At 51.3% G+C, this 26,807-nt stretch overlaps 9 protein-coding genes across 9 annotated transcripts; 3 read left to right on the top strand and 6 right to left on the bottom strand.

Annotated features, from left to right (window-relative positions):
- Positions 1-165: 165 nt before the first annotated feature.
- Positions 166-2,175, bottom strand: ISF_09733 (Transcription factor jumonji/aspartyl beta-hydroxylase; the record flags this gene model as incomplete). Its single annotated transcript, XM_018853334.1, has 1 exon — positions 166-2,175. One exon carries the CDS (start codon positions 2,173-2,175, stop codon positions 166-168), a length of 2,010 nt encoding a protein of 669 aa, XP_018699483.1.
- A 3,023-nt stretch (positions 2,176-5,198) lies between these two features.
- On the bottom strand, positions 5,199-7,682 carry ISF_09732 (hypothetical protein; the record flags this gene model as incomplete). The annotated part of the gene is made up of 1 exon (XM_018853333.1): positions 5,199-7,682. The coding sequence occupies one exon, from the start codon at positions 7,680-7,682 to the stop codon at positions 5,199-5,201; it is 2,484 nt and encodes an 827-aa protein (XP_018699482.1).
- Positions 7,683-7,948: 266 nt separating this feature from the next.
- ISF_09731 (hypothetical protein) lies at positions 7,949-8,545 on the top strand (the record flags this gene model as incomplete). Its single annotated transcript, XM_018853332.1, has 1 exon — positions 7,949-8,545. The coding sequence occupies one exon, from the start codon at positions 7,949-7,951 to the stop codon at positions 8,543-8,545; it is 597 nt and encodes a 198-aa protein (XP_018699481.1).
- A 2,155-nt stretch (positions 8,546-10,700) lies between these two features.
- On the top strand, positions 10,701-11,468 carry ISF_09730 (hypothetical protein; the record flags this gene model as incomplete). The annotated part of the gene is made up of 1 exon (XM_018853331.1): positions 10,701-11,468. One exon carries the CDS (start codon positions 10,701-10,703, stop codon positions 11,466-11,468), a length of 768 nt encoding a protein of 255 aa, XP_018699480.1.
- Positions 11,469-11,526: 58 nt separating this feature from the next.
- On the bottom strand, positions 11,527-13,749 carry ISF_09729 (hypothetical protein; the record flags this gene model as incomplete). Its single annotated transcript, XM_018853330.1, has 2 exons — positions 11,527-12,374; positions 12,933-13,749. 2 exons carry the CDS (start codon positions 13,747-13,749, stop codon positions 11,527-11,529), a joined length of 1,665 nt encoding a protein of 554 aa, XP_018699479.1.
- A 217-nt stretch (positions 13,750-13,966) lies between these two features.
- Positions 13,967-15,007, bottom strand: ISF_09728 (Ferric reductase, NAD binding protein; the record flags this gene model as incomplete). The annotated part of the gene is made up of 4 exons (XM_018853329.1): positions 13,967-14,006; positions 14,037-14,307; positions 14,358-14,532; positions 14,582-15,007. The coding sequence occupies 4 exons, from the start codon at positions 15,005-15,007 to the stop codon at positions 13,967-13,969; spliced, it is 912 nt and encodes a 303-aa protein (XP_018699478.1).
- A 1,598-nt stretch (positions 15,008-16,605) lies between these two features.
- On the bottom strand, positions 16,606-19,482 carry ISF_09727 (hypothetical protein; the record flags this gene model as incomplete). Its single annotated transcript, XM_018853328.1, has 1 exon — positions 16,606-19,482. One exon carries the CDS (start codon positions 19,480-19,482, stop codon positions 16,606-16,608), a length of 2,877 nt encoding a protein of 958 aa, XP_018699477.1.
- Positions 19,483-20,969: 1,487 nt separating this feature from the next.
- On the top strand, positions 20,970-23,078 carry ISF_09726 (hypothetical protein; the record flags this gene model as incomplete). The annotated part of the gene is made up of 1 exon (XM_018853327.1): positions 20,970-23,078. One exon carries the CDS (start codon positions 20,970-20,972, stop codon positions 23,076-23,078), a length of 2,109 nt encoding a protein of 702 aa, XP_018699476.1.
- Positions 23,079-24,064: 986 nt separating this feature from the next.
- On the bottom strand, positions 24,065-24,909 carry ISF_09725 (hypothetical protein; the record flags this gene model as incomplete). The annotated part of the gene is made up of 2 exons (XM_018853326.1): positions 24,065-24,618; positions 24,714-24,909. The coding sequence occupies 2 exons, from the start codon at positions 24,907-24,909 to the stop codon at positions 24,065-24,067; spliced, it is 750 nt and encodes a 249-aa protein (XP_018699475.1).
- Between the last annotated feature and the right edge of the window lie 1,898 nt (positions 24,910-26,807).

Raw genomic sequence — 26,807 nt, 5'->3', positions numbered from 1 at the left:
CCGAATATGCCCTGGTCACAACCCGCTCTACTTCATTCGAATTCAAGAGCTCTGGAGCTCTGGCTTGAGTATTGAATACCATTTCACAAAATACTCTAATTTCACTTCGGAAAGATCATGATATCTTCTCCGCGTCAGCGAAGAAATCGTTGCTTCACGGGATACTTACTCCTCAGGCGTGATAGGTCTTGCAAGCTCTGGAAAATGTGAGAGTCCGGTTGAAAAGTTGGCAGTCAGCTCAACACAGACAGCTGTAGGAAATGTTCCGAGGCATTGGCGGCCCAGTTTGGCGCAAAGTTTGGTCAAGCAATCACCCCATTTGATGCAACGCTCGAGATCTGACTTAGACATGTGTGGCGGGTTTCCCAGCATTAACTCGAGGGCGAGCGTTTTTGGCTCTTTGCCTCTCCCCTTCCCTGATCTGACACCTTGGTTTGCTAGCCGTCGTTGCCTGTCCATTTGAATGCGCTTTCCGTCCTTGATGCGGCTGACTTCCCTGACATATATTGACGCGAGTTTCATGTAGTCATGTCGTAAAGAGAGGTAACATCCTGAGATACGACGGCGAGAGTGGACGATCCGAGCTATCACTTTCTGAGTCTCTGATGGACGCTGCTCAACAACAGGGTTTTCGAAATTCGGGGAGGATTGCATAATCAACTGCAGGATTCTCGCCTTCTGTTGTTGTTGTATGGCAACCACATCTTCTAGCGCTTGTTGATACACCCTATCTATGCCGGTGTATAAGCATGGGTGTTTATCAGAACAGGGCAGGTGGCCTGGGGTATCTTGAACGCGAGTTGATGCGCTGTCTGAAAGTACGGGCTGCCGCCTCGGTCGAGGAGCACGGTTGTGCTCCGAAATTACCTGGCAAGGACCACCCGATGCGCTCTCGCGCGCTGCAGGGACAGGCACCGTAAGAAAACTCGCATCAATCCAAGGGCCAGGGCAACCACGACTGCAGAATGTGTACTTCTCCGTATTCCAGTCTTTGGCGGCATAATTAATGGCCTCAGCAGCGGAAGATCCAACACTGAACCCTTCGTGGTATGTATCTTCAAACGTTATCACCGCCTCACCCGCTCGTTGATCGACGATGCTGAAGTCAACGTCCCATGCCTTGAGCTTATACAACGGTACGAAAACACTGAGATGTCGCACAAACTGAGAGCAGCAGCGGGCGTCCGGGTTATCCTCCCGTAAGCGTTGCTCGAGCCGTTCTCGAGATCGTGGTGGGATGACGATCCAAATCTTTCGACCCTTATAGAGTATGTTGACTGAGCAGAGTTTGGCATCCTCGACATGCATCGCAAACACGGCTCCGGGAGCAGGTCCTGACTGATAAAAATATGGTGTGTGAATGCCATCGATGGCATGTGCAGTCTCCTCTAGCATGTTTCCTCGTAGCGGCCAAAGCAAACTCTCATCAGCCAGCCCTATAGCTTTGCGTTGGGTCGCCGTTTTGACCTGTACATCGGTTCTGTAGAACACGCCAGACAATCCATCGTCATTATTCAGCCGGCTCATTTGCTCTTCCATGATCGAACCGACGTCAGCCATGGGCCCTTCCGACCACAGCAGCTTTTGTCGAGTCTCTTTCATGACGATTTTGTAAACTCCACTCGCTTGCTGCTCCGTGCCATATCCAATGCAGCGGACAGCATCCCTCTGGCGTTCACGCCACAGTCCAGATACATCCAGTGTTGCCTTGCATGCGCCAATATTCTTTGCACCAAGGGCACATGCGCGTTTGAGAACACGAGGAAAGTCTTTCCATTCTGCCACGGAGCAAGGTATTACCGGGATTGTGGTGCATGGGCTATAAACTTGATCCTTCTCGTTGACAGGCGCGCGAGGCGGAGAGCAAGCTCTTGAAGGCCTGACGCCCTCAATAGCCGACGTTTGAGACAGCCTCAAGGGAGCAGGGGATACTGAGGGCGTCAGTTGTGCGTCTATGGCGGCTTCCGAGATTACGGCGGTCTCCACGGTTTGCCCACCAGTTGCGTGGCATGTTTGGCTATCGCCAAGATTGGTAAAAAGGTGCGAGATCTGCCGCAGCTTCTGCTCGATGTCACGGAGAGTTTCGGACTCGCTATGAGAGAGCGGGCGGGATTCGAAGCTGTCAAAAGAATCCCGAAGCTGTTTCAGCATGGCTCGGATATTTAACAGCGCCATGATGACGATGCCATAGCTGCACCTTGTCGAAAAACAAAAGCTGATAGAACTTGCAGTGGCAGCTTGTGGGGCCAGCGATCGTTGTATTGGTGGATGTCGATGCCGCGAATTCATGCTCAAGGTACCGGCTGCTCCGTGATGTTGGCTTGACACAGAGACAGTGCGCAAGTAGATTGAAGCTGGCCAATCATGTGGATGGAGCTGGATTAAATTCTGCACAGCAGCTATTTTACTCCAGTTCACAACTAATTATTGGTCAGACGCAGATCCACACAGTAATTCCGTTGAGCGACGCACGGAGCAATATCCAGGCTACCCTGCACGCTCGAAACTATTGTGCTGTTTATTCGCTGGCCTTGCGAATGCAGCACATGTTGCTCTCCGCTGACAGCAGCCGCTTCAGCAAGACTGAAAAGTCGTGTAGAAGACATTCCTGTCTGCTTGGCGCGCAGCTGCTACTATAGAAGGAGACTTTGGGTCACGAAGTAATGGAGATATTTAGTGTGCTTCACGCGCGCTTCTCACAATGGTGGCATGCTGATCCGCCAAGTATAACTCGCACATCTTTAAACCGTCACCGGTACTACTACTATTACTACTACTATTACTACTATTACTAACTACTATTTACTACTATTACTACTATTACTACTATTACTACTATTACTACTATTACTACTATTACTACTATTACTACTATTACTACTATTACCACCACTCTACTTCTGCTCTTACACTGTATGTCAATTTGTTTTTGTTAGAAAGATATCAACGGAGAGGCAGCTTTTCTCTAGGTCAGGCAACTGTTGCTGTCCTAGTTGGTCGTCGTTAAGGCAATTGCTATCGCGAGGGTTCGAAGGACTCTCCTACAGAAGAGGCACTGTAAGATTTATGCGTCTCGGGCCAAAAAATACTGTAACTGTAATTTCTGAAATACTAGCCAGCTAAACGACTTGATATCTTCCTTCAAACTGTGCCTTTCAGTCGCCATCAGCTTTCGTTCCCTTGTTGAACTTATGATAAAAGCGATTATTTCCCGTCCTTTGCCTTTGGTTTCTGCGAGACTGCACCGCCATGGGGCTCCGCGGCGTGGGCAGATTTCTCCCATGGCCTTTTTGGAGGCGTTGGAGTTATCGGAGTTTGGGGAGTAGGCTCGTGCTGTATTTTCCGAACCGGGTCAGCCACGTACGGGACACAGAAATAACGCGTACCAGTTTACGATCCATTTCTCTGATTCTAAGCTCGAAATAGCCCCAAAGCTGCTGCAGTCGGGCTACATTCTCGTTGACAGCGTATGAAAGACAGTCCAGCTCGGAGCGGACATGTCGGAGAGTTGCCTGCATCGATAGGACTTCCTCTGTGGAGAAATGGAGTGCCATGTTTGTCATGTAGCAACGTGGTTCTGGCCTTCTTCATTTTTTTCGAAATGGGTTGATCTGGTGCTTTACTTATACTTCTGAGATTCTATTCAGTACTAAGCAAAAACAGTGGCGAAAGGTCGTTCAGAAACGTATCACAGTGTTGCTTCATTCGGTGTAGTGATGAGGCAAAGACACAGCATTCTCTAAAAATAGGCATCTTAGAGATATTAAGACACGAAATCTTCTAATAATAGGTATGAAACTATCACTTGCTTTTCTATGAAGCGAAGATGGAGTCAAATGGTCTGCCTAAAAATAAATGCTTGTGCAAAGTTATGATGCTCATAGTCTGTTTATTGCTTTGGACGGCATCGTACGCGGTGGCCCAGCCAATACTTTGAATGAGCTGACACATTTTTACGCTTCGTCGTCTCCACGGAAAAAAGAGCAGAATTTAAAAATAGATTTAAACTATCTAAAAATAGGAGACTAGAAAGCAGACGCCATCGATTACCTGCCGGCCAAGGCAAAGGTAGCTATGCCCAGTGGCTGATCAGTCATCCCCCGTGTCTCGATCCGTGCTTAAGCTAGTCCGATAAAAGTCATCCTCTTCCGACAGATCAGCCCCATTGTCGCTTTTCTCTGAGGGTGGTGGAGAGCGGGGCGGGCTGTCTTGAACCTGGTCTGGTCAGTTCATTGTGAGGTACATCACTCTTACATTGACACTTACCGCACTCCCCATTGTCATTGGTACATAATCGGTCTGTTGATTGGGAATCACGTTGCTTGTCATGAGTGTCATGGCCAGCTCAAACTGCAGGGAGCAGACTGCGTTCGACATGTCCCTAAGCAAATGCTCGTTCATCTCCGAAGACTGTGAGAGACCATTCAAGGTCTGAAGGCAACCTCGAAGAATAGTCATCAGATTATGAAGCATATGGATCTCTGTCGCTGACATTTTTAATGCAGCCCACCGTGCTGGCGAATGTGCAAGTGGTCTGGAGACTGAACGGATGCAAGAAGGATTTACCGACCAGGCAGTCGCTCTGAGCGAGAAGATAGTTGAGCCAAGGTCTCTCTACCTCAAATGGGTAGCATGCCCTTAAATGTGAAAGATAAAGGGCGTTAGACTAAAGCATGCCACGGGCACAAGCCTTGTCAAGTTGAGGCACGCTACCGACTGGCCCGGCTAAAGCCGAAGATGAAATGGCGAAGTTCCGATTGGTCCAGTACTAGGTACTTCTGTTTTCTATTGCCTACATAATCCTCCAACCATAAGCTGTGTCATATTTTTTTTTTTCTCAATTTCCTCCTTATGGCGTACGCTAGTAGCGTGTTCATGGACTTGGTTCCTTCAATTCCCTTTCTGCAGCAGAGGCTAGTTCGTGTTTAAGCATACATCGCAATGCCTACCCACTAAGTATTGTTTTTATAAGGAAGCTGATATAGATTATTGAAGCACTAGTAGAGACTCTACAAATAGATTCGATGCCTATACGCTAGTCTGCGCTGAGCAACAGATTGCAGTACAAACTAAACAACTGCAGTCATCGCTCCTCTCCATCTAGTCATCTCCGTTCTGTCTCCCATCTTTCATAACACAAAAATAAAACAAAGCGAGTACCAGCCCGCTAGACAAAACATGCGTGGGACAATTCGTAGTTACCACCATGGGGACGTAGAGGGACCGCGCCTGGATGTTGGGTTGTTGGCAGTACGTGGGTTTGGTTGCTCCGACGCCTGACGCGATCCGTTTGGCCAAGGCCGTTCATACTCCATTTGACGTGGTGGTGTTGGTAGGTGCGAGCTCCCACGATATCCCCGGTTGCCCGCTTCGTAGGGTGGCGGCCCTCCAGGTACCATCTGGACCTGGGACACAGGAGGTTGTGGGTAGCCCTGAGAATACGGGGGCAACCAAGGTAACCATGGTACAACGCCATGTACAGGTTGTTCAGGGTTCGTTGGATTCTGTGGGTAAGCGAATGTGTACGGCCATTGTGCCAGGGGTGCCTGCCCAGGAGCTGAAGGAACCTGGCTGGTGGATGTTGGCTGCTGGAGCTGCCAGGGTTGCCAAGCCAATCCAGGTCCTTGGGGGGCCGCTCCATTCAAATGGCCTGGAGGATTGTACCAAGCTGGAGGGGCCTCGTCTCCAGCTGGATGGCCTTCATAGATTGGGCGGAGAGACGATGGCGCACCTTGGCTTAATAGATTAGGCGTGGCTGTATTAGCTTGGGGCTCTCCAACAGGAGTTTGGCGCCCCGCTCTTCTGCCCCCGGGTCCCTGTGTCCAATGAACCTGACGTTGTGGTGGCGGTATGGGTGCCTGTGTCGGTGTCGGGCTTGGCGATAGAGGCCCCGTGGGGGAAGGCTCGCCTCCCGGACGGTCCCGTGCCAAATTCCAAGTTGGCACCTGTGTTTTGAGGAATGCATTGAGAGCAGCCGCACCTACACATTCTTTGACTTCTGATTTGGTGAACCAGGTTTCGTCAAGGTCATCATCATACCATATAAGGAAGGTATCTCCTTTCCTCTGCAGCCCTTTGGCTAGTGAAAAACATAGCTGATGAGGGGGGTTTCGCGCAAGATCCCGTCCAACTATGTGCGCACGGTTTCCGTAATTGACCTCTGGAACCTGCCTTCCTGTCTTTTGATGGTACATTTGGCTCACATACGTATAGGGCCCAGGCGGGAAGAGCATGAATCTGCTGCCTTGATTGCTAGGAACCTCGAAGGCTAGCGAGTTCTTGCGTACCTTGCCTTTGAGTAGACACCATTTCATTTTCCCATCAATCGTGTCAGCAACCTCGTACCAAAGCTCTGGGAATCTTTGTCTTGAAGGCATGGTGTTTGGGTAGGAGGAGAAGCAAGGGGGCCGGATAACATATCCTGCTTCATCAACGCGGTTTGCTTCCCAATCGCCTGGATCGAATGTGCTGCCGTCATCTTCCTGATTCTGGTCTGTACCGTCGTCCTCTCTTCTTGGCGTTGTTGGTGGTGTGTAGTGGCCTTGCGCCGCTGCAGCGCCTGACCGGCTCGGAGATGGGTCGCGGTGAGGTCTGGTACCAGCGCTGCTCAGCGAAGATCCCGTGCGCCTATGGCTATTTTCCGCAGTTGGGGAATCAGCATAAAAATAACGAAGAAGGTCGTCGAGACTTCTTGGCGACGTCGGCTCCGAGCCCGCGTTGGTCACTGTTGGCGCTCTATAGCCGAAGAATGCAGCCGTAGAAGCAGTAGTCTGTGTAGCTGTAGCAGGCCGTGCTGGAGCTGGCCGCGGTGTGTGAGGTTGTGCTGCAGCAGGCTGAGATGCAGTGGGTTGAGACGCAGCAGGCTGAGATGCAGTGGGTTGAGACGCAGCGGGTTGAGCTGCAGCAGGCTCGTTTGCAGTAGGTTGGGGTGTAGCAGGCTGAGGCGCAACAGGCTGGGCTGCAGTAGGCTGAGGTGCAGCAGGTGAAGATTGAGCAGGCGAAGATGCAGCAGGCTTATTTGCAGTAGGTTGGGGTGTACCCGGCTGAGGTGCAGCAGGCTGGGCTGCAGTAGGCTGAGGTGCAGGCGAAGATTCAGCAGGCGAAGATTCAGCAGGCAAAGATTCAGCAGGCGAAGATGCAGCAGGCGAAGATTCAGCAGGCTTATTTGCAGTAGGTTGGGGTGTAGCAGGCTGAGGTGCAGCAGGATGGGCTGCAGTAGGCTGAGAAGGAGTAGCTGGGGCCGAAGTAGCTTGTGATGTAGCTGGTCGCACCAGCTGAGGGGTAGCTGGCTGAGAGGTAATAGACTGTGCTGATATTTCACCGTGGTCGTCTTTTGAGCCGCCAAGAAAGTAAGTGGTCGCCTTTTCTAGTATCGATTTCTGTTGTTTGGCGCCATTTGAGGAGGATGCCTCTGTGGCGTCCGTGCCGGCTTCCTTCGATGTATTCTCCGCCACCCTCAGAGCAGCTTCTTCCGCCCACTTTTTTAACCATGGATCAAACTTGGCAGGTAAGGAAAAAAGCTGGAGGAGTCGCGGCTCGTCTTTTGCTGGTTCTGGAACATCACCAAGGCTCTCCAGGAGTTGTTGGTGTTCAGGGGTCACTTGCTCATGGCCAGCGCCCTTCTCATTAACAAGATTACGCAGTTGCCTCACCTGCCTCTGGAATGACAGATCCTTCGCCATGCTGCTCTGCAGGTGATGATTTCTTCGTTTACATTTAGTGTCGGAGAATCTCTTAAATACTGGTACCAGGAGATTTTAAAGCGAAAACTAGATTCTTAGTTGTGGAATTTTGTAAACCAGATAACACTCTAAAATTACGACTTTGGGCATTGCGGAAACTGTCTGAACGGGAAAAGTAATGTAAGTTATATCTCAGCGGCTCATCATATAAACTCTTCATTTCCGATATCTTTTCAATTATCTACCCTACTCCATTCGTTGATAACATGTCGTCGCCACCGCAGCCCGAAGTTGGCCCCGCCGATGACTTTATGGTGGAGCAAGGTGCTGAATTCGCTATCTACCACGACACGGCAAACGAACCACCACACGCTGCAGACCACGAGGATAGCTCCGAGAGTCCTAATGTACTGCATGAACTCCCAGTACCTCCGCCGCCGTACGAACAAGTCTCTGAACCCTTGGGAGACACAGAGGCTATGGAAATTTACGATATGGCGCAACAATACCAAAGAATTACATACCTGCTACGCGAATCTTTAGCTGGAAGGTCGCCCACATTCACAGAGGCTGAAATCAACCTCGCTCGTGGCTACATGTGTAGCACGACACGAGACAATCTGGCAGCTGTTCAGGTTGACGGAGAATACTTTTTCGCTCAGTACAATCAGGCCTTGGAATTCTTCCGTACGGCAGTCAATGGCGCCCAAGCTTACTGGGAGCATGTGCTTTCAGATGATGAGTATAGATCTCATACCACTGCATCGCCAGTCATAGAATTTTTGCTGGTCACTCACGTTTTGTTCCCGAGGTTGCAAGGGCTTATCAACTTTATGTACAGTCTTGAAGGCGAACAGGCTTAGCCTAGACTTTTCTTTAGCTCTACTTCAATGATTCTCTTTATAACTTGCTTTACCATCCGTGTTGTTGCAGTCAGCTATGCTCGTGCTCTTAACAAAAGCAAGACCTACAGAAGCATAGATCGACAAGTCGCGCCGTTGAACATGGAAAACAAGAAGAAAACGCTGAAAGCAAAAACGATAAATCAAGCAGATTCTGTTTTCCGGAAAACAGTTTATAAACCTCGTAAGCAGTCTTCTGCCGACAGCCGACGATGTATGTGTGGAGTCGCGCAAGTCTCGTGGCCGCTATCACCGACTAGCTAGTGGTTGCCGTGCCGGTAAGTAAACTTAAACCCAAAAATCGTGTCCGGATTTCCGGGAAAAAAAAGGCAGGTGTTGTGGTTTTTGGGGGGGATATATAAGCCCAAGCTAGCTTTTCCTCCGAGCGCTGATTGAGCTGATAAGCTGTCCTAGTATTGGAAACGGATTCAGGCGATCGGAGCTTTCAACGCACCATCTAGCGTTCTTTGAAGCAGCAGAATGAACATTGACGATCCGAGCCAACTTCGACAACAGCGCGCCAGTGAGCCAGTTTTCGACCACATTAGAGCAGGCATCCTCGCAGCGCAGCACCAGTCTGACCATCGTTGTACACCGGCACCACATGACCGAGACGAACAACCTCTCATGGCCCAATTTCGAGAGGCAGCTGCTTTTAATGTCTCGCATCCGGGGAACAGCCAGTATGGGCCGCACGATTTGAGTGCAACCCAGAGCATTTTGACCGCCACTCGACGGGACAACCTAGCGCGAATGGATCAATTCGCGAGCGAGCATTACAGGCAGGGGCAAATCCAGAGCCTTATTACATTTTGTGACGGGCTTTCTACCAGTCTCAAAAGCTTGCATCGCCATGCCGAACAAAGACAGCCCCATCAACAGCAGGTTGCAAAGGTAGACGAGCTTATAGAGCTTCAGCTCTTTATTGCACTCATCTACCCTAAGCTTCTCTCACTGCAGGAATGGATGGACGTCCCTAGATTTCCTACCCCGCATGATTAGGCAGAGTGGACTAGCCGCAAGATAGAACTATGCTATCAATCACTAGAATACTTACCAAGTTACGTCGTCGTTGCGCCTTTCTGTGTACCAGTTATGCCCGATGTGGAGCGAGTGACCGTATGCTACTTTTGGAACCCCGCGAGAGGACGGATACGCACAAACAATGAAGGGCTCTCTCGTCATTAGACTAATACAGTGAAGTTTGATAGGGCTAGAGCCATTGATAATGAGGCCCTACACTGAAAACCATGCCAGAGCAACTCCTTTGCAGCATCAGATGCTTACCTACCTCTGCTACCTTGTCATGTCTGCTTGGTCTGCGTAGAGACCTCAGCTAACTTAAATGCTTTGCAGAAAATCCTAAAAAGTTGTTAGGCTCTTAAAAGTGAGGAATCCAAATAATCTACATGTCCGGCGTAGGGCTTTTCCCTGTTGGAAGCACAAGGCTTTTGGTGATGTGAGTCCACACGAAGGGCTGGTTGGTTGTAGGCGCATTGGCTGCTGTGGTCAGTGGGGTCAGGATAAAATGGGTCTGGCCAGAAGTCCTCCAAGGCAGCTTCCGCCTGCCACAGTTCACCTCTTACGGCAAATTGTATACTCGTTGGGATGGGAGAACGCATTGGCTGAATAGTATACCTAGTTCGGGTTCAGCGAACACGACTGATTTGCATCACGTTTTTTTACGCTCCCTATAGCTACCTTTCACATGAATACTTATCAAACGGCCAATGGCAAAATGCACCAGGCATTGCTAGAGCCACCCTTGGCGTGGCCGACATGATTGGCTGTCATCTCTTGCCGCTTGGTTCGGATGGCCCTAAATAGTCGCCAGCACTCCCCACCACCTTGAAGTTTAAATCAGGAACCCAAAGTACAAGATCTGTTAACGAAAGTCTGTCAATCTGCCTATTTTTAGCTGGCCAATAGCTGGCGAGTTCGCTACTTTATGCGGTAGGCGCTTGACTTCACTTGCCCCTGGCTCTCTGCAATAGGTGACGGGCATCGTGGTCCTCGTGCTGTCTGGGCCGGCGGTTTCTTGCATAAATACAGCTGCTGCACCTGTCCAAAAGTCAATTACCAGTCCTCGAAACAGTTATCCCACATTTTCCGCATCATGCCGTTCTCTCATACTCAAGACAGCACCAGGCGCACATCACCGACCCGCTTTCCTCCCCAATGGTCCCGCAAACTTAGCGACCGCACTGGAGGGCTGTACAAGAAAGCAAACACACTGTTCCACTTGGAGCAGGCCAAGATTGCTGTTCTTGTCAGCTCTGGGGATTACTTTCATGGCTATCTGAGCCATGGCCCCGCAGATTGGCCGGAGCTGCATCAGCTGGCGTCTTCGCACGGCATCGCTCTGGCAACACCAGATGACCTTGACACTGTGTCACAACGCTATGCAAGCCGCTCACAGTCGGTAGTCTCGACGGGAAGCAGCAGTACTATAACCGTTGACGCTGAGTTTGATCCTGTCATGCAACTCCTGTCGACGCTCGAGGAGGAGCCTGCGGCCCTCGCAAGCGCTTCGCTGCCAGGTATCAGTTCCAACGCCAGCGCGCCTGTCTGGGTTCCCCCCTCTACTCCCGAAAGGGCTTCGAGGGCGCTGGAGAAGAATACTCCCACTGCCCTGATGAGCACAGAGCCTGTACCCAACAACAACTGCGCAACAAACCCAAGTGTCTGTCAAACAGCGGCCCCGGGTAGCCTCCCGGCAAACGGCAGCCCAGGCACACCGAATCACGCTGCAAGCCAGGAACTCAGGACGTTTGGGGTGATAAAAAGCAAGGTGCAAAAGAGACGGGCGATGGGGAGCTCGAAGAACACGCATGGGGTGACGATCAGAACCCGTGGCTTTCGTGGGTCGAAGGGCAAACACTAAAATCACGCTAGCAATGGAATGCTGGACATTTCATGGGATAGAATTGTACTATATGTCTTTACATCAACTCCAGTAGCTGTTCTTGAATTGCAGAGATTTCTTCGTCAAAATCGGCTGCCATGTCTGTGAATATAGTCGCAGTATCTTCGTCGTCTGTGACTTCGATATCATAGCTACTTTGCCTGGCTAAGAGTTCAAAGAACGGGGCAGGCGAATTGGCAACATCCAGCGCCGTCTCCGTCTCCCGAAGTCCATCTATGCGGACTCGCACTTCATCTTCAAGCGCCTGAATGGTGACAGGAATGGAGTAGGTGAAGTTCGTTTTCGTGGACGTTGAATACGCCTGCCATCCGGAGGAGTCGCATATGGTAGACCTGTGGCAGGTCCCAGATACTTCACAGTACACCCTGACAGAGTGCTCCAATAGTGAATGGACCACGGCATTCAGGTGACGCCCATACGCAAGGCGACACTTCACCAACAGCCGGCAGGAAAATGGAGGTACTGATGTCTTGGCCGGCATGGACTGCACCTCCGTGTAGAACAGCCCTGCAAACATCCTTTGCACGGCTTCGCGAGCACTATGGCTGTCGCAATTGATGACAAGAGCCGGCTGACGCTGCCATGCTAGCTCACACTCGTGGGCAATAGTGGATGCTATTGTAGTCTTGGTGCGACCGCGCCTTTCTAGCAACATGTCCCAGCCTCTCTTTGCTCTGGCGCGTACACTGTTGACGTCGGACACGGAATAGTTTGCTGTACCTTTGACCCCAAGCTGAATCGCGACACAGTTCTGACCCCGCCCGGTGTTTCTTGCCGGAAGCCATGTTCTTTGGCCCTTTAGTTTCCGTGCGCAGTCGGGGAGAGATATGTTGCGGATGAAGTAGTCCTCCGCCAGCCACGCGCCTGGGAATAGTAAGTAACGAACAACACACTGTGAGGGGGCAACTCACACTCTTCAGTACATACAACGATGTCGAAAAAATCCCCAATGGACCCGAAAGCTGCGCTCTCACTTCTCGCAGCCACCGCAACACAAACACCGGCGTGCCAGACAGGCCTAATGCACGAACACCAGCAGCGAGCGGGCTAGCCGGCAGTGAATCGCAGAGAACTCCGCAGAGTGGACAGCTTCGGGGGTCATACATAGCAAGGCAAAAGTCGCAGAGCTGATGGAGGCAAGACAGCTGGCAGGTGGGTACCTTGAGCATGCATGCATTGCATCCTGGTAACTTGACGTGCCCTCGACGAAGAAGCTGTTTGTGCTGGTCTAGGATCGATATCTCTCTATCCCGATGCCGTCGAACGATCTGCAGGAAATGACCCAATGTGGCTCTCATTAACTCGGAACGCTGTGCACAGTTCTTCAGCAGGCGACCACCTAAGCTTTCAAACACCAGGCCAGGTGACGAAACTGCAGCTGTAAGCGGATGCAGGGGATATGTGTTGTGGACAGCAGCTTACCATACGCGTCATCCCGGTAGGCATTGACAGCAACACAGGATGCGATGGCCTCGACGTGCTCCGCTTTGATGTCGTTCAAAGAGCGAAGAAAGGTCATCAAGTAATTCTGCGCCGCTGTCGTGATCTGGTCATGTACGCCCCGTGCACGAAGACAGTGAAAGCTCCCACTCTCATAACTATCGATGGCATGACGGCACAAGCGTTGAAAGCCTCGTTCCGAAAGGCCGAAACCGTAATTCCAGCGCTCCTGGGTAGTCAGAGTAGCAGATCGAAAAATGTCCGACCAGCTATCTGGCGGCCGCTTCTGGATAATCTGCACCGAACGAACTCGGCTTCGCCAGCGGTCGTAGATAGTATGCCGAATGTGGCCTTCGTGGGGGTGCTCAACCCGAAGCATGTCAAGAAGCTCGTCAGTGACCCGACTATGAAAGGTCTCCTGCGTGCAGTCCTTGACGGTCAAGACAATCAGGGACGGTGGCAGCAGATCATCAACGTATGGTAAAAATCGGCTTAACCCAGCTATTACCCTCGCAGCCTGTGTCAGATCGCCAAGAGAGTCGGCAAAGAGCACAACCGCAGAGCTAAGAGGAAAGACGGCTTTCGCAAGGAGGTAGTCGACTTGTGACGGCATCCATTGCACCTGTCGTATTTTCCGACACCAAGCGCTGCCCGAGTCCACGACAAGGACATCGTCTGCCATTCGAATGCGAACACCAGGTACGATGCTCAGGTCGGGGGAAAGAGCAGCAACGGCCAAAAGCTCTGCCGGTCCGCCAATGTTCAATACTAGGTGTCTCGCTGAGTACATCAACGCCATGGTGTGAAGTGAGTTTGATGAAGGACGAGCTGCTGGTCCGGCCCTTGTGGCGGGTTCTTTTATCCAGGTGGTACGCTAGAAACCGTTCCAAGTTATTGGTACTTGCAAAACTCATTTAAAGAATTTGGTAGCTGTTTGCTAATACCGCGGACCAGCCGCTCGTCTGAATTGATATTCACTAACTGGTAAAATTGCTACAGCACTGCACCCACCAAGTCTACACGAACGAAGAAGTGCCCACTTCACCCGCCACACTTCTATAATGGGCATGTGTGCGCACTACGTACACTTCCCGTCGCGAGTCCCCGGTACGCTCTAGCGTAGGCGGAGCGTGCTGAGCACGCAGCTTGAGCGGTGGCGGAAGTAAGGTCGTCTGTGCTCCCTTACCATTACCTCCATCACTTGCAATCGCCGGCTCGCTCTTGCTCGGCTCACGGGGGGCTATTCCAGCTCGACTATCTAAGTCTCGCGGCTGATAATCAAACTCAAAATAGCTTGAGAGATTTAGATGGAGCATTATTTCACTGATTTTCTGCCGAAAATCGAGGCTTCCAGACACTGGCTAGAATAAGCAGACTGGCGTGAAATTAAGAGAAGTTAACACTCACCAGCAATAGCGCATTTGCCCGGATGGGCATTCGAATGATAGGCCATGAAACTCTTCAGCGTTGCGTACCAGGGTGCTTCGCAAATCACAAATAACTCCTTGTGTTTTTCGTCCATTTCATGGATGTTGGCGGCAAGTTCAGTGGACTGATCAAATATCCATATTTTCAAGATGTTCTAGATATGTTAGGCTTCCATGTGGCATCAGGGGCAGGTACGAACTGACCTTGGCTTCGTCGATCGCGGCAAGCCGACGCAAGGCTCCGTTTATCCAATGAATATCTGCGGAGCTTGTCAACACCCAGTAGAGGTTGAGTCTGCACGTCTTATCCCTATGCAGACTTTGCCGTTCGAGTGGTTGAGCCCTCATCTGTCGCCGCGTCGCGGAATCAGACGCATAGCGCTCGACAATAGACATCACTTGCGGCATAGCAGCGGCTATCCCAATACCTTGGGCTACCAAGAGAACGGTGCTGAAATGATGGAGCCCGATCTCCCGCCCGTATGGCCCTTCCACAGAGAGTTCACAATTATTTCTACCAGGGGCAGGCAAATTGCCAACTTCGACCAAGAATGTTAGCTCCTTTGCGTAAAGCGAGTTTCTGGCCCAGCCCTGCCCTGGCTGGTATGGCTCCCAGTCAAACACGGCCATGGGTTCCCCACGGAAACGTCGTAGCCTTGAATCCTTGAAGTGAAGGTAGAAATACGCGCCAGGGTGCACAAGAACCGGGCGGGACAGTGGAACAGTAACAAGAGATGCGCTATGCAACCGGTGAATCGCGGCTATGCTTCTCTGCGAGCGACAGTATCTGTGGGCAGAACCTGCCGCCCACGCAAGCGTGGCGACGGAGAGTGCAATCTTGGACGCGAAGGATTCCGACCACGGCCGTATAAGCCAGAGGTGAAAGATAAGAAAGGTGATGATTGTGAGAACAAACATCGTGTGGGCTCCTGCGAAAACCGCCATGTGCAGCTTTCTGACCCAGAGCAATGAAGAAATAGCCAGGAGCTGTATAATGATAAATGCCTAGACAGTGTTAGCGGCGAACAGCTACTGCACGAGGAAAGTTTGCACTTGCGATGAGTCCGCATGTTGCTTGAAAGGTCTTAGGCATCCCAGCCTTAAGAACAAGTCCTGAGTGAACGATAGCCTCCAGAAATGATATCCTAGCGAACCATTTATGCGCAAAAAAATGTTGCTGGGATGACAGGTTCAGCGACTCGATGAGAATGCGCGTGCGCCCGCTAAGCAGCGAAGGGACAAGGTTCACGGTGCTGGCTACTGCGGAACGTCTGCCCGCTTCTGAACTGCGACCAGCGGCAAGGATGAAAAATGCGTTGGCAGATATGTAAAGACCCAGTAGCGCATAGCGACAGATACGCTCGCCGCAGAGTATGTGTAAAGTACGCGTTAGAAAAGTCAGCCTTGTCTGGTGAACGTCCCCGGAGAGTAGAGGAAATGCATCTTCTAGGTTTTGAAAAATCTGGCGAAACAACCACGGCGGCCATCGCAGAAGAATGACGAACAGAGCAACAGTGAAAAAGCAAATGACGGCAATGTCGGCTGTGTCGAGGGCCATTCCGCAGGGTGTCATTCAGGTGTTCGTGTCGCAGGGTGTCATTCAGGTGTTCGTGTGAGCGGCACATCGTGACAAATGTTGTCGATTTCGACATCAAAGCCTTATAGTCCCTTCCCGCTTTGTGTATCCTCAAAGCGGTTTCGCAAAACCGGATTTCCCAAGAAGGTCTACAGATTATGCACGTTCAAGTCGGGACCGCCAATAAGCTATTCGCGGAGTGGGCCTGCGCTGCCCTTCCCCGCCGTCAGCTCACCCCAGTAGCTTTGTCTTTGAAGACGTCAAAGCCTCCTTCTATGCAAAAGGCTTATGGCGCGATGGATTTGGTCTCATTAGTTAACTAGCTACTGGGCGGCGCTGTTGAGTAGCAGCCTTCATCGCCGGCGCTACCCTACCCTTCCTACTGACCGCAATGAGTGATATCATGGTTTTTTTAAAGCTGCTTTATTTTACGGAGAGTTTGAAAGGCATAGAAATTTGCTACTTAGCCTATTAGAACCTAAAAAATAGGTGCTACAGGAGCTACTAAGCTTGTAGAAATGAAACTTTTATTCGCAGATCATTTTGGTACATGACCTGGCTAAAAACGCTGTGTTTCGAGAGGACCCATTTATAGTTTACCTGCCCAAGTAAACCTGAATGCCAGCTAACTGACGGTCACACAGCAGCTTCCTTATAATTCGATGGATAAAATCTCGTCGTCACTATCGTCGAATCCTTGCCAGTTTGACGAGCGCTGCCCACCCCTAGGCTGTCTTTGCAGAAATTCATGCAACATATTTGTATCAGGAGTCAGCGGCGCAGCCCCGTCTGCGATGACATCGCTACCCGGAAGCCATTGGGCGGGCAAACTAGATCTAGGGGACGTGGAAGCAGTTGCCGCCTGCATATACGATTGTGGTCCTGCGCTGTGGTTTGTGCGCTTGCCGGCCAGCGTTAAAGGCTCCGCGGTATGCATTTCGACAGGATATTGTAAAGAGGAGCGAGGTATGGACGGCAAACTGTTCCCGCCATCCCAGTCCACATCGCTAAACGGGGCTGAAATACCGCTGCTGGGTTGAGGCATCGAGGGTGGTCGAAGTGATGTTTGGCTAACGGCTCCAGAGCGGCTGGAGCTTGGACTTGGCCATTCACGAATCGGAGCGGTCGAATATGTTGGTCTTGGACTCTCACTCCGGCTGCTGCGAATTCGCCATTTCCGCCGACGCATTGAGCAATTGCTACGTACCCGTCTTTGGCTCGGCAGAGATATAGACGATACATCGCCGTGCTGACGCCGGGAAGTAGTTGATCGACCGTGAGAGCTCGTCGAAAACCGCGGATTTTCCAATACCCGGTGAATGGGGGGGTTGCTGGATCGAGCAGATGCCATGTGATGGTTGGATACCTTCTGACGCCATTCTTCAATATTCGCAGCAGACTGGGTGACGGCTAGCCTTGACATTGGCCGTTGCTCCGACTCTTGGTCGTCCTGGGGAATGATCCTGTGATGCAGATGTGCAATTTGATTCTGCACAGATACTCCGGATATTGAAGTCGCACCACTTATATGCTGCCTCTGATGCTGAAGCTTTTCGGTGCGCCGTACGGTACCAGTATCTCTGCCGCAACTGAGTGACAAGGACCGCGCCACAGTAGGCGTGGAAATATCTGGGTCCACATTGTTTTCGCAGGTGTGGATAATATCCTTTCGCGCACCACTTTCTGCCTCAAGGTTTTGGGCTTGTCTAGCTGCTCCGTGCTCGTCTTCTCCATATTCCCGATTCGCCTGGACATCGACCCCATTCTCACAAGTGAATTCTGGGTTATCTTGGATATCCTGCATTGGCGCACCACTGCCCACTGCTACCACCAGAGGGCGGGCATCGCAGCAGTCAGTTTCGGTGGCCTCCGCGATTGGCTGTAGTGCAGTGGAATGCGAATAGACGGCTGGTTGCGTGACTGTTTCAATGATGGTCTCCTGGAGGTATACCGGCGGACGTGAAGAATCAAGTTCGAAGTGAAACGGTTCGAAGAACGTTGTTACGAAGTCTCGTAATATGAAAGCTGTGGTCACGTAAGAAGTTTGTGACAAACGTGCTATAGTTGGTAGAAATGCTTGCGTCTGGATAATGCGATATACGCCCTGGTATGGCCTGCCCCATCTGTGATATGGACGGATCAGTAGCTTGGCTTCATCGGCAGATGCTGTAGCGTGAGGCTGACGCCACTGTCCACTGCATTGTGCAATGTGGCCAGCTGTAGCTGGATCAAACTCCGAAGTGTTAAAACCTAGCATTCTGGCTCTTTGATGGAAAGAAGCCACGCAGTGAAGGTCGATGGAGAGTAACATTCTCTCACCTTTCTCAACCTTGGGCTTTGTGTTTGCGAGGTATGGAAAAAGGCGGAGAGCCGATAACAGGAGCTGAACGTAAGAAATGGTAAAAGAAGGTGGCCCGCGAGCGGGTTGGAAAACTCCTTCATTCATTTCAATAAGAGGTCCCTTCTCCATCCAGCAGCTCCGCAGCGTCGCAGCCAGTGACAGCTGTTTTGCTTTCGCTGTCGCCCGGAGGCCTTTCGGAATGAGGTAAGTCCATAGTATTCCAGCTGCAACACCTAGATGTTCCATATTCATATGCAAGGACCTTAGGCTGTGGATTAGACCAGTCTCCGCAAGCACGCAGCTTTCCATCTTTAGCAACAGGGACGCATCGAAAACGCTGCTTGAATCTCGACGCTGTTGAAATGACGAAGCGATCCAAGCTTGATCCTCTGTGCTCACGGAAGGTGCCCGGCCCTCGAGCGCCGTAACGGTATCTTTGTCGAGCAAATCGAGCCTGCATCCGTCTGTGATGCGCGACCATTGCTTGTGAATGTTATCCAACCCTGCCAAAAGCTCATCATCAAGGCGCTTATCAAATATTTTGAGAAAGTAACTCAGATGAAGAGATTCGAAAACGCCCTTCAGCGGGATTAGCCTATCGAGAGCCTCTGTAATGGCTGGTCGTTTTGTGATGTAAAAGAACGCTTTTTGCTTCGTTATGCTGAGTCTCTCATGCCACTCGCAGAAGTTGATATGGTCGCCACCGTACCCTCTTAGTTTTGTGTATATTTCACCATCAGAGTTGGACATCTCATGCTGGTACTGCTCCGTTTGGCATCTCACGATGCGATTCTTGTGAAAGCTGTACGGGTTGGTTGAGTGGAGCCTGATAGTCCAACAAGAAGACGGGTCAATTCTCTTCGCAGCGTCAACTCGATGTCTTCCCTGTGTAAATGCAACAGTTTGTTGTTCCACAAGTGGGTACTCTTCCCGCGAATTTATGCCGCCAAGCTGCGATCGGCTCAGATTCAGATCACTGAGAAGGCCTTCTTCCGCGGCCTGCTCTATGTAGCCATCAATCCAGTGTCGCCGATCGGCATGATTAACTGATGTCCCTCTAAATAGTATCTCCAGGTGATCTGTTTGCTTTTGGTTGTAAGGTCTCTCGCCAGTGCCCTCAATGAAGTGAAGATTCACAAGTGGTACTCGGATAATGCCAATAAATCTGACGTCGCCTCGGCTTTCCATCGTGATGTGGTTGTGCAGTCCTCCGAGGACACAAATTGTTGGTCTCGAAGAAGAAACACATACAAAAAGGCATGGTCATCTTAATAATGACACTCGCTAAACTAGTAAACTGTACTGTAGTTCTGGTTTATTTTTTTCTGAAAACCGAGAACACCGACGGATGTAAGGCTATACCACACCACGCTTGCTAAGCGACAGCGTGCAGTTTTGCGTGTCAATGAGGGTTGCTTCTACTTTTCGTCCGCCTCTTTATGGAGGTAGGTGCCTACGCTATGGGGCGTATGAAAATGGGAGGTGTGCCTTCATACGACACCGTATGCGTCCATAAGATGGCGTATGAAAACAGGGGTGTGCCTTCATACGAGAGCGTATAGCAATAGGAGGTGTTTTATACGACAGCGTATGCCTATACGACAGCGCATAGAAATACACCCACCCCCCTTCCAGGCTGGTCGAACACCCGCTCCCTTTCACGGGCACATCGTTGTGCCCAGCTCAACGTTGTGCCCAGCCCGTTGTGCCGGGCACAACGCCCACTCCCTTTCGAGGCTGGTCAAACACCTGCTCCCTTTCACGGGCACATCGTTGTGCCCAGCTCAACGTTGGGCCCAGCCCAACGTTGTGCCCGTGAGGGGGGGCAGGTGTTCGACTAGCCTGGAAGGGGAGTGGGCGTATTTCCATACGCTGTCGTATGAAGGCATACGCTGTCGTATAAAACACCCCCAGTTTCCATACGCTCTCGTATGAAGGTATACCTCCCATTTTCATACGACATCTTATAAAGGCATCCTGCTCCTGTCTGAGAAGCGTGCGTGGACTACTGTCAATTATTTTGCGCCTACTAGCAAATTACCAAGTTACTCTCCCTCCGAATCTATATAGCCTTAGAGCACCTGCACCTGATTAATCATCCATGGCGTTACACGGAGCTGCTGCGCCTGCTTGCGGTATGTTCCATATTGAGGGAAGTGGACAATGGTCATGGTTGGATTCGATAGCGCCTCAGCAAGTGCGCTAATTCCAGCGTAATTTGGGCCGGCCTGCTGCCTTGTTATAGAGAAACAGACGTTGGTGGCGGGGTTCCGCCTATCAGGACCATATTAATTGGTGGGGGTGGTCTGTCAACCGACCTTGTTTCTATGCCTGGAAAGGATCGATGTTGGGGATTTGCAGAACCACATACATACTCAAGCTGCGGCGGGGGGGATAACTACCCCATAAATCAGCGTCAAGAGGCGAAAATCTCGGATTCGTTTCACGTCCCAAAATTTATGATGTCGTTTCCAGGCTCTAGAGCGGCGTGCACGCAAACCCAAGTGGCAGAAACAGCATGATAGAAACAGCATGATAGAAACAGCATGATAGAAACAGCATGGTAGAAATAGCTTCCTTATTCCCTATCTCCATTTTCCAACCCAACGTTTATATAAAATATCTGATAACGTCGGTGCCGCCGCTTTTGTTTCGCTTTATGCTCTACACAAACAATGGGTTTCCTAGGCATTGTCGAAGTTCCTGTTGCTCACCTTCTCTTCGTTGAGGGAAGTGGACAACGGCTGCGTAACGATGATCATCGACACCGCTTCGCAGACCTTCAAGATACGGACAGGGTGCACACCGACATGAGGCAGCTTATCGCAGGGTATATTGATGCCTCCGAAACAAACGCGATTCTTCGGGATGCTGGCACTTCACCCTTGAAGATTAAACGGCAGAATAAAAGGGGCAAATACCCATTTATTGAAAACGCCATCGTGCGATACACACATGGACGACACCTTATTGCAGCTGCCGTGGCTGTTGACTCGGCAGCACGGTGGGCCGTCAGGCTATACCAAACAACAAACGGACGCCTTCCATGGAGCCCAGGGGTGCGAAGATGCACCAAAAAGTACCAACATGAACAACAACAGACGGACGGTCAAATCTACCGCAAATTAAGGATGTATCCAGATAACGGACCGGACTATAATAAGTGGTACAGCCACTTAACAGAACCTAAGAGGATCGGGATGGCAGCAATCGACCAGCGAGTCGATATATCTTTGGAGCTCAACAAGCTCACATATATACCCGCTGTCCTTGATGAGCTTTACTTGACAAGTATCCAGAAGTCCTTTGTCTCGCGCTTAGACGAAGAACTTCTTGCTGGCATCAGGAACCTCTACTCTGAGTGGCTCAGACTTGCACGCGGCAATATGAACATCTTGAAGAAAATGGACAAGGAAACGGTGAATGCATTGGCTGGACGCGCTCCGCGTGTCTGTGACAAAGACCGCCTGTTCATTGATGACATGTTTAGCTCGAGACAAGTCTTTTCAAAGGTGGATAACCCGGAAGAACGTGAAGCCTTGCGGCTCCGCGTGCAACAATCAAGCGGCATCATACCGAGTCTGTTGTCACTGCAGTCTAATCTACGATTTTTAGGTATTGCAGCCAATATTATATGGCAATATCTTATACCAAAGAGTCTAAGACTAAAGGCCAAACAGTCTAAGCTCTCGTTGAAGGCCACATTGCGCGGATGCTGGACTTCAACTGTGCCCTATATCGAGATTCGCGAAGGAGAATTTGTATCAGCAACTGGGCCTCCTAACTTCGATCTTGTCTATATACAATTGTTTCTCGCAGCAATCCGTCATTTTCCGTATCTTAGCTGCTTCCAACCGAAGATGGGGAGAGGAGAAACGCTACAATTCACACACGATCCACATCACGCAGGCCTTTTTGTTCGGCGCGCCAAGTTCCTTGGTGTACAGACGGCCACCATAGATGAGAACATCAAGGATTTCTTCCCCGACGGAAATTATACGCAGCAATTACAGTTCCGAAACCTACCTGACGAGTCAGAAGTTCTGTCTCGGCTTGGGAATCGTTGGGGTAGGCCCTCTGCGAGTATCTACTGGAGGATCCGACAGGAAGGCTTCCTTCCTACTATAGTGGCTCACACAGCAGAATCACGACTCAGCGCGATATTCGTACTGCGGAGCACATTGAGGTCCTGTTTCAACTTGCCGTCATTCAACATTGATTTTGCACAGGGTATTTGTTCCCTCACCGCGCGGCCAAAGCGGGCTCGCTACCGCCAGCTGGAGACAATCACGGAAGAGGATGAGCTTGATATGGCTGCTAATTCCCGATTAGGCAAGAGAATCAGGTCGGATGTTCCTATCCCGGTTGCCGATTCTCGGTCAACTGCAAGGAGCGGCTCAGACACCTCTATGCCAGATGCCAGTCCTCTGTTGGGATGCAAGAAGCTCGTCCGACGTCTTCCTCTATGGGATGCAAGAAGCTCGTCCGACGTCTCTATGCCAGATGCCAGTCCTCTATGGGATGCAAGAAGCTCGTCCGACATATCTATGCCAGATGCCAGTCCTCTCTCTCCGGACCGGCAAAGCATTATGGCGGCCACTGATCCACCACGATTCGGCCGAGATATACAGCTGGCGCAGCCAAACTGGCACCGGGAGAGGGGAATTTACGGGGTCGATGATACTCTGCCCACAGCTACGATGCTTGAATACACTGTTCCACACTCGCACTGCGTCCCACGCCGCGTATCTAAGCGCCGAATTGCCACTATACCGCACCAATGACCATCAGTGACCTTCAGAGTATATCTTCCCAGCCCCAGTCCTCTTGTATCCACAACAACTCGCCTGCACACAATATGCCCCGAAGCGCAACATCAGCGCAGAAATCACAACATCGCTGGGTCGGCGCTCACGGTCAACTAAGCCTTAAGACGAGGCTAAGAGGCTGTTGTCATGCCAAGGTACTCAAGTTCAGAGAGCATGTTCATAAAGGACTACTAGAGCATGGAAAGGGGCAAGGTGGAGGTTGATGGCTATACTCTTTGAGCTGGTCAAACGGGGTTCCGGGCGCGGACATCAGCTGGCTATTGAGCGCAAAGGGCAAAAGAGAGCCCGTTGATCGGGAAACGAGAAGAAAACGAGAGAAGAAATAGTAGACCTTTGCACAGACTGTTATTACCGGCCGATTCCGAAGGTTGAAATCAGTCTCAACTCAGACAACATCAGGTTAGAGACTGACTTTTTAACATGCTTTTACACTTGCATACTACTTCTCGAATAATTTGTGTGAAGAATCATACCCACCCCGCTTGCTTTCATGTCTCAGACAGCAATGAGACGAATCATCCAAAATTATTTGTTGCCGTTGACACTCCCGCCCTGCCAACTGTTTGTATTGTACTGTAGCTATAAAAAACAGCGGTCCTGCCTGAACAGATGCAATGGCCAAGGTGCTAAGAGAACAAGTGTGGCCGTTCCTTCCCAACGCGCCTTTGTTGTTTGATGCTGTTCCTCCGACAATATCTCAAGCTCTGAACAAAATAAGTGGCGGCTCTGGCAGGTACGAATGCTGAACCTCGGCCTTGCTGGCTCTCTGCCATGTCCACTAGCCCAAGCAGCGTGCACAATGTCGCGGCGCACTTTCACTTGGCTACTCAGCAGCAAGTACACATTCCGCGGAACGTCATTGTGAAGAATCCGATCATGAATCCGGGTAAGCAGTGTTAGGAGACGGTGGCCCAACAACAAGAGAGATAAATGCGGAGGCGCTAGAAGACAAAGATGGAGTCGGGCCGCTGGAGTGCCGCCCGTCTGAGAGGGGTTGGGTGCCGCCAGAAGAGTAAGAGTTTGATAATTGGCGCGAGCGCTTGGCGGATCGGCGGATAGGCGGCCTTCCGAGAGGCATGTCCCTCAAGACGGCTGACGCTGCTCTGTGTGCGGCTGGCTGTCTTTTCCGTACCGGCGGTTGCGATGATAGAGGCGGTGGTGGTTGGACTGGTAGCTTGGGTACCAGCATCGGGAGTGACGGAGCCCCGTCCGAGCCGAGTAGAAAGCACTACGCTTCGAATGCCGCAAATTGCTCCGCTTTCTGTTTCCGGGCTTAGACATTTTACTTTTGCAATAACCGAGGATGGTGGAAGGCGTACCTTCTTATCGGTGAACAGAGCGGGTAGTTTTTCCTTACGCGGCCGTGGGAACGTCTGCCCGCTCTCCAGAACGCATCTACAGCGCCACCGGGGCCGAAAGACACCTTGGATGGGTACTTGGATGGCTTCATACATTGCAAAAGTGGGAAAGCCCAGCCCTCTTCTCTGTGCGAGGCCTAAAAAGCACTTGTTAGTCACAGCCAGAAATGCTCCTCTGGAGACAATGATAAAGGCCACCTTTCCGACAACCGAGTGCAGAGAGATGTCATACCGATCAGCTTAGTGACGTGGTCTTCCTCCGTGGACATCTCAGGCTCCTCAAAGAAGTTGGCAAACTGCGAGAGGGCGAGCAGCTGCGCGCAAGATATGTGGCATGCCGAGCCAGTTCTCTTTTGCGTGGCCTCCGCCTCATCAATCCAGGCGCGGATGCCAGTCCAAGTCGGCAAATCAGGAACCGCGGTCTGCATCATCAGCTCTGGGAGTAGAAGACGAGTTTAATGAAAAGTAATGGAAAGGAAAAGCATAAGGCGCAGCGGCCCGGGCAGGCCCCTATATTATGGCTTTGGCTTAGACGTGCACACCCCCACCCCAGCTGTTTTTCTCACTAGTGTAGTCCCCTCTGGAAAACAGCTACTGCAAAGCTCCCTACCAGCGGGGACTGAAACGACAGCCTGGCAGCCCATGACTACCTATCACAACGGCATTTTAAGGTACACACACTGTCTACCTTTTGATTTGATTTGATTATTTACATCTGTTGGCGCCCTAGAGTAGGCTTTTAGACATGCTATCGAGCCTTCTAAGGATAAACGTGCAAGCGTAGCAGCTTAGTAGTCCCCCACCGGGCGCGCGCCGCGCCCATGTTCTCACGAGCAGCCCCTGCAATCCTCTCCCTGCCATCATCCTCCAACTGCAGCAGTGGCGCGCCAGATGGCATTTATTTGTCAGAATCGATATCCGTCCGCGAGATCACGATGATGTTAGCGTGATGCGCTCGCGGCGGTAACCGCGGGCACATTGCGCAAGCAATTTTTGTCGCCTGGTCTTTGTACGGGGACCACCGGGAGCCCGAGGCCTGCTGTCGGTGGCATATTTCGCCCACAATAAAGCAAATGATATGAATTCGACGAGTAGCGTGAACTGCTCAGGCTAGATACTGTATAGAGCGCGCCAGCAAATATCCAACCGACTAGCATTGATCGATAGCCTCTCCAAACGCGGCAAGAATAGGGTTGTAAAGCCGCTCCGGATCTCCTCCAGGTGTTCCAATCATCATCCGCTCATCCTTATCAAGTGGGAAGAGAAGCTTCCTCATGCGCAAGCACAACGACTTGATCATGCCAAATGACCCTGGAAACTCATCCATAATGTCCTCCAAACTGTTGACAGTCATATGACCCATTTTTGCACTCGCAATGTCTTTGAAGCTGCCTATTTCCCATTTGCGCAGAATGCTTTCTTCTGGCGCTGTTTCGCCCTCTTTGCGGAAACATTTCACTCCATCCCATGCACAGCGTGCGCACATCCATAAGAGAACGTAGAAAAAAGATTCCAGGTCATGGCGATAGGTGTGGTCGACGCCGCGGAGCACCTCGATCGCCATAAACTGCATCGTACCTGTCCGATGGCGTGCACCGCTAGGACCGCTATCTCGTTCCTTGGCAAGATCAAGGTCGATGAGCAATCCCTTGAAACCATCGGCCTTCCCGGGACTTGGCATGATGATGTTGTTCGACGAAATATCGCGATGCAGTATCCCACCCTTTAGGTACAGGGATCGGTGCGCTCTGATGGCGTCATGGAGTGCTTCGAGCAGCTCTCGGATGGTGCTGAAGTCGCTGAGGACACGTCCCGCAGGGGAAATGACAAGGCAGGATAAAATGCGGTTCTCGTACGGGTCCTCTTGGTTTGGGGTGTATATGCTCGACTTCGGTTCGCCGCTCGCTTCGTCTCCGCTCGATTGATCGTACGCTTGCCTCGGTGTAGACTTTCGACTGTTGGACTGCCGCGTCGTGCGAGGACGCGGATTGTCCGAGGACTTGCGTTTTCGGCTGGAGCCGCTGCTCTCCGAGCCCTGCAGGCGATTGTACCCGCCTGATCGGTCGTGGGCTGTCGCTCGAAAGGCATGCCGTGTGTTGCTGGAAAAGTCCAGGCCTGCTCGCAGCGCAGCAATGCTGGTAATCTCGCGATGCCCTACCAGTGTAGCAACGCCTTCCACGCCTCTCTCCTGTGCAAGCTTCAGATGCTCGACTTCGGACGGTTGGCGCTTATCCGAACGCCAGGAAAACTTAGCCACGCCCTGCCTCGTCAAAAAACAGGTTGTTCCCCTGCATACCACGGCCCGTTGCCTGACAAGCAACCCGTT

The sequence above is a fragment of the Cordyceps fumosorosea genome, assembly GCF_001636725.1.
Source record: "Cordyceps fumosorosea ARSEF 2679 chromosome Unknown scaffold_67, whole genome shotgun sequence".
NCBI lineage: Eukaryota > Fungi > Ascomycota > Sordariomycetes > Hypocreales > Cordycipitaceae > Cordyceps > Cordyceps fumosorosea.
Note: the sequence above shows the minus strand (reverse complement) of the source record. Positions and strands in the feature narration are given on the sequence as shown.